The sequence below is a fragment of the Chenopodium album genome, chromosome 9, assembly GCF_948465745.1.
Source record: "Chenopodium album chromosome 9, dcCheAlbu1.1, whole genome shotgun sequence".
Classification (NCBI taxonomy): Eukaryota; Viridiplantae; Streptophyta; class Magnoliopsida; order Caryophyllales; family Amaranthaceae; genus Chenopodium; species Chenopodium album.
The window spans coordinates 43,862,259-43,868,253 of NC_137842.1; the positions used below are offsets into that span (position 1 = coordinate 43,862,259).

General features: G+C 30.4%; 1 protein-coding gene across 1 annotated transcript; it reads right to left on the bottom strand.

The window, feature by feature from the left end:
* Positions 1-1,210: 1,210 nt before the first annotated feature.
* Positions 1,211-5,004, bottom strand: LOC145559780 (zinc finger protein MAGPIE-like). The gene is made up of 3 exons (XM_081621088.1): positions 4,503-5,004; positions 3,872-4,268; positions 1,211-2,509 (listed from the first exon to the last, which is right to left on the bottom strand). The coding sequence occupies exons 1-3, from the start codon at positions 4,609-4,611 to the stop codon at positions 1,444-1,446; spliced, it is 1,572 nt and encodes a 523-aa protein (XP_081477214.1). The 5' UTR covers positions 4,612-5,004; the 3' UTR covers positions 1,211-1,443.
* Positions 5,005-5,995: the final 991 nt, after the last annotated feature.

Consider the following 5,995-nt stretch of genomic DNA (forward strand, 5'->3'; position numbering starts at 1 on the left):
AGGAGATAAACCCTTTCTTTCGAGGGAAACATTATTGTAACCTAGAACAAATTAAAAAACTTGAAAGGAAATAAAATTTGGGGCTTTCCACCGGTGAAATCCGATGGAAGCCCCTTCAAAATTGACAGTGGAGGCTAAAGTTTAGGAGAGAGGAGGCTAGGGTTTTTTTTAGTTAGGAGTCAGTCCGTTAACATTTGATAAGTATATTCTATTTGTACACATATCATTCAAACAAAGATATTATTTTTTATACAATAATATGCAATAATAATTTGCTATCTATAACTTTGTAATGTAATTCATAGTTATTTTTATTAGTGGTGCATATATTATTCTCTCTGTTTTCTTTAGTGTGGTAAATTTTTTTAATTTTTTTTGTAATTACAGAACTTTCATCCTATTTTAATTTTGCAATTAGGTATAATTTTTTATAATTAAATAATAGTGTTAAACTAATGATAAGTATTAAGTATATAATGTGGTGCACTTAAAAACGGTCGTTTTAGGAAAGTGGGGCACTTAAAAATAACAGAGGGAGTACTTGTATTGTATTTGGGTAGAATGACAAATAATTTGTCTTGTTTTTTTTATTGTTTGGTAATAATATATTACATATAAAATAAGGTCTTTTTTAGTTCAACTTATGTTTGCTTATGTCGAAAAAGATAAGTTTGAATAAGAAAAATTAAGTTCATCATATCAAAAAAAAAAAAAAAAAAAAGTTTAAATCAGTTCATAATTTTATATGTTGTGTTTTATCACTAAATTATATATTTTAATTTCGTAATGAAAAAAATTATGAAAATTACATATTAATAAAATATACATTATTACGAATCTTATAAGGTCATATCAAAGTTTAGTTAAATCAAATAATTAGATCAGATCAAATACCAAATCAAATAAGCAAAAACAAGGTAAACTAATAAGGCTTGAAACTCAAAGATTAGTAGTTCTAAGTGCAGGGGAGGATTAAGCATATGGACACCTGGATGAACAATGCAAGTTATACGGTAGAGCCTTTTTAGTCCACTTAGAGGTGCACTTTTTAATCTGAAAAGACCACCCACAATAGGTTGAGAGTATTGAAACATTTCTTATAATAATAGTGATGTAAAGGAAGAATAATTTGCTTTTTCCCCACCACTAAACCATTATTATCCTATAAAAATAAATTATATATTAAAAAATTTATAAAAAAAAAAAAAAAAAAAAAAAAAGCATCCATTTTCTTAATAGGTGCAGCTTTGAGGGTTCACGAGAATATGCATGGATCTTCCTTTAAGCTAAAATTTTCCAGCAAATTATCATCAAACTTTTTAGGCAACCCATAAACTAATTAAATCTTTTAACTTTACAAAACACCTCTTTCCTTCACCCTAAAGAAACTCCTTTAGGATACAACTAACCCTTCAACCATTATCTTCATCATCCTTTGTCTTCTCAAGCTTTAAACCAGCCGTTGATGGAAGGCGGCTGCTGGCATACGGCCGCCGGTTGCGAACCGACACCTAAGAAATCCCTAGTTTGCCCTCCACTTCCTACACCAACACCTCTTTGGGTATGACTGTCTACATGATCATTGATCAACTTCTGACGCTTGGCGGGGTTAGGAGTGTACATGGTTGTCATGGTAGAGAGATCATCGACCGAACCCTCGACATCGCTCCCAGCATTGGTGGTGGTTGAGTTAGAAGTACCAAAAACCGAACCGCTCCGGTTGAAGTTGTTGTGATTTATTTCATTAGTATTTTCCTTCACTAAGCCAAAGTTTCCATGGAAAAAAGCATCATTTGTATTGGTAGAAGAAGTTGAGCCCATTTGAGCAGCTTTTTGTAGTAATGCTGTGGCTGACATAATGTGGGAAGAATTGTTTGGGGATGTTTGATGATGAATGCTATATAATGAAGGAACTGATGTAGTAGTATTAGTTGTAGTTGAAGTAATTTCATTGGTTAATACACCTAAATCTTCATCATTATTTTTGTTATTTTGTGGATTATTATTATTGTTATTAGATATTTTACTTCCAAATACCCAATTTAATTGATGGTAATTATTATCTTCAGGTTGGTGAGGATTCGAACCCAAGACCCCTAGAGGGGTATTATGGGAATTTAAGGAGTTGATAGTGGAGCTAAGGTGTTGTAAATTATGGGCTTGTATGGGTATATTATTAGTAGAGTTTTGAATTGAATCATACCCTCCACCAGGTTGAGCCAATTGGTTACCTAACCACAAGGGAAATACTCCACCCCTTTGGTTTTGATGTTGATCAAGCGCGATTTCATCTTTAGTTGATGATGAAAGAGGCCTAAAAATGGAAGAAAAATGTTGTGCCATGGCGACTGCAGGTCCGATATTAGAGCCCATCATATGATGGTAGTTGAGGTTATTGTTTGTTGCTACCGCAGCATTAAGGTTGAAATGGGTGCTTGCTGCGTTCATTCTTGCTGTTTCTTCTGCTAAGGCGTCACAAAAGGCCCTATGCGTAATGAAGCTATCCCTCCTGCTTAAATAAAGGGACAATAATAAGTGATTAGTTAATTACATATGAAAGTTAAGTATTCTAAAATATATAGAGATATTTTGCAACGATTTTGTTTGATTAATTAATCTACTGGATCTTAGACCAACCTAGATTATTAGAATATTGTATTGTATTATGTCTTGAGAGTTGGTAAAAAGAAAAGGCATGGTCAAAATCTTGAGTAAACTGCATTGGATTTCACTATTACCAATAATGGGACTTCAAATTATGTGATAAGTTACACTTACGGTAACATAGCGAGAGTGACGTGACTAAAGTTCAATATTAATTATTCAAACCTAAGATGTATGTCCCTAATAATAGATCAAATTTTTATTTTTGCTTCTTATATTATAAGATAGTAATTCATAAGTTGTAATATTTAGTCACATTTTCAAACAACAATAGATAGGAATAATGTAAAAACAACGGCATAAGTATGCAAAAATAATTTGAAAGAGCAACGAAATATATATGATTTTTATACTAAATCAAATAATTATGAAATTGACATTCAATCAAACAAATCTATTATATTATATTATTAAAAGTCGAAAGAATACTTCGTAAATATTGCATAACACTCAATTATTATAAAGGGACCATACTATATACTTCCTTTACCAATATTCATATTTGGCCCATGATGCTATTGAGAAGTTTAGATCAAGAATGAAACAATTTTAAGTTTCTAACCCAATTACTATTGCAACATAATAAAGACAATTATAGGAAGGGTCAATAATTTTAGGAGACTCAAATCTCCATGCAATGAAAATATATACCATGACAATCATGCAACAAACCATGTTATAAATATGGTACTACAAAATCATGTAACTATATATTTGTCCTCATCTTGCCATATCTACCCCCACCTTCATACCCCACTACTCCCATACATATAGATAGATGTTACTGTCATATAGCATCACTTTTCTCCATTTCTTAAAACATCTCCACCTTAAAAACTTTCTTCTTTAGATCATGCTTAGTGCTACACTACATAAAATAAACTTGATCTTTTTATTACCATGAAGATATCATGTATATACAGTTTTACTCTAAAATAATTAGATTTTAAGCTATAATAGTTCGCTTAGTATACTCTACTTGATATTGATATAATCGAGATTTAATCACGACTACATCACTGCTTATTGTAGCTCTTAAAAGAACATTATTGTGTTTTATGTACATAATACTTAGATGCCGCATGAATGAAATCTTTTAAATATTATAACTTGCGGTTATCATCATATATACTACGATCTAGAAAAGAAATTAAGTAAAAAATAATTCAATTCATTTACTTAGAATGAAGAAATAATTAACACATACCTTGAGAAAATAGTCCCACAATCACACTTATATTCCCTAGTTCCACAAGTTTTGGAATGAGCCTTACAATCAGACTGAACAGCATACTTCTTATTACACTTCTCACACTTCCATTTTTTCTCACCATGCTTCCTACAAAAATGCTTCTTAATGCCGGTAAGGTCACCGAGTGCTCGAGAGGGATGATGGTGAACACAAGTCTTTTCGGGGCAAACATAGACGCGTTTCCTTGGCTCTTTGCTAGTCCTTTGCTTGAGCTTCCATGGTAAGTTATGACCTCGACGATGAAGTTGTAGATTTTGATCCCTTTGAAACCCTTTCCCACATATTTCACATAAGAATCTGTTGGTTGCCATTAGGGTTTTTGGTGATAAAGCTATTACTTCTGCTTCTGGATCTAAAAGATGCAAAAGATAGATAATAATTATATATAATTATCATTATTATTATTATTAGGTAATTATGTGTTTATCATTTATGAATATACCTAGGTAGCCTTCATCATTATACCATAAAGGTGGACCAACAAAAGTTACAAAAAAAAAATGTTGATTTATCATCAACTTTTATACTAAAAAGGAAGAATTATTCCAATATAAATAAATAAAAACAAGAAAATAAATAAACTTGCCTGGATTTCCTGGTAAGTTTCTCTTCTTCTTAGGAGCAATAGGATCATTAGTTGATCCAATAACGGGTGTTAGTAGAAATCCATTTGTAATTACTTCTTGATCAGCCATTCTTTAGGAAGGTTTTCGCTAAAATTAATTATGATGCTTGGATTAAATAAGAGAAAACTTAGTAACGAAGCTTGAAAATGGAGCAAAAATTAAAAGAAGGATGAAAAAGATTTGATTTGTGATTTAAATTTGAATTTCTAAAGATGAAGGAAATATTGATAGAGTTCCTCTCTTTCTTTCTTCCTCTATGATATAGACATAAAGTGGAAAATTAAAGATGTGATTAAGTGAAAACTAACACTAGGAAAGAAGGTTACACCTAGTTATATATGCTGAAAGATATAGGTATAATAGTTTAATTAATTAAAGAAAATGTTTTTTTATGAATAATAATTAAACAGTTATATGTAATGTAATTATAAACTAAAATTGAAGGCTTTTGAGGATTAGCTGCCTCTTTCTTACTAGCATAATTTTATTTATTTATTTATTTATTTTTTCTAAGAAAATACACAAACTTCAAAAACACACAATGTGGTGGTTTTACCCTTTGCTTTTGGTCGGACATATTTGAGAATAATATAATTATAGTGTTGTGGATGGCGGTGAAAAGTTAAAGTTGAAGGGAGTATGAGAAGTGGGAAGAGAGAGAAAGAAAGAAATTGGCAAAGAAAGCACAAAGGTGTGCATGATGACACATATGATGAGGCTATGAGAAAGCTAATCCTCATCCTTTTTCATTTGGAATGATTACCCCATAATTTGACTCCCTTTTCTTTTCTCTTCTTATTTTATCGTTTTACTATTTAGGTCTATTACTATCATTGTATCATATACTTCAATACTTGTATATAACTCTAAACTCTTTGCTCAATACATTAAATTTTGTTTTTATCTTAAAGGATAGAAAAAATAAAGATTAAAAGTTTTTAGTATTTTGAGGTCTACAAATTCAATCAATTAATTATCATCCTTAACCAAATAAAAAAATGTATATATAACACTCTAAAGTAAAATAATTATTAAAACAAGTTGATAGGGCCGCGATCAATGCGTGATATTATTATCCATTTCAAAAGTAGTGTTAGCAGAATCTTACTCAATGAACTCAATTTATATAATCATTTTATGTGATTCATATATATATATGTAAACTCACAATAATTACGTTCAATATACCATTTATTTTTATGGTCCTAAAGCAATACATCAATTTTTTAAAGGTAAATCTATATAGCCCTTAGGGTTACAAATAAGCGTTAATCATATATTTCAATAATATTTTTCTCTTTTAGCTTCTAATAATACATACCCTTAAGGTTATGTATGACATTTTCCATTTTTAAAAGGTAATTCTTGATTGTTTGCTGCATTAATTAGTGTCAATCGTCAACTATTAGGTTGTAATATGGGTTTTTTACCTAAATAATTCAGTAAAGATATT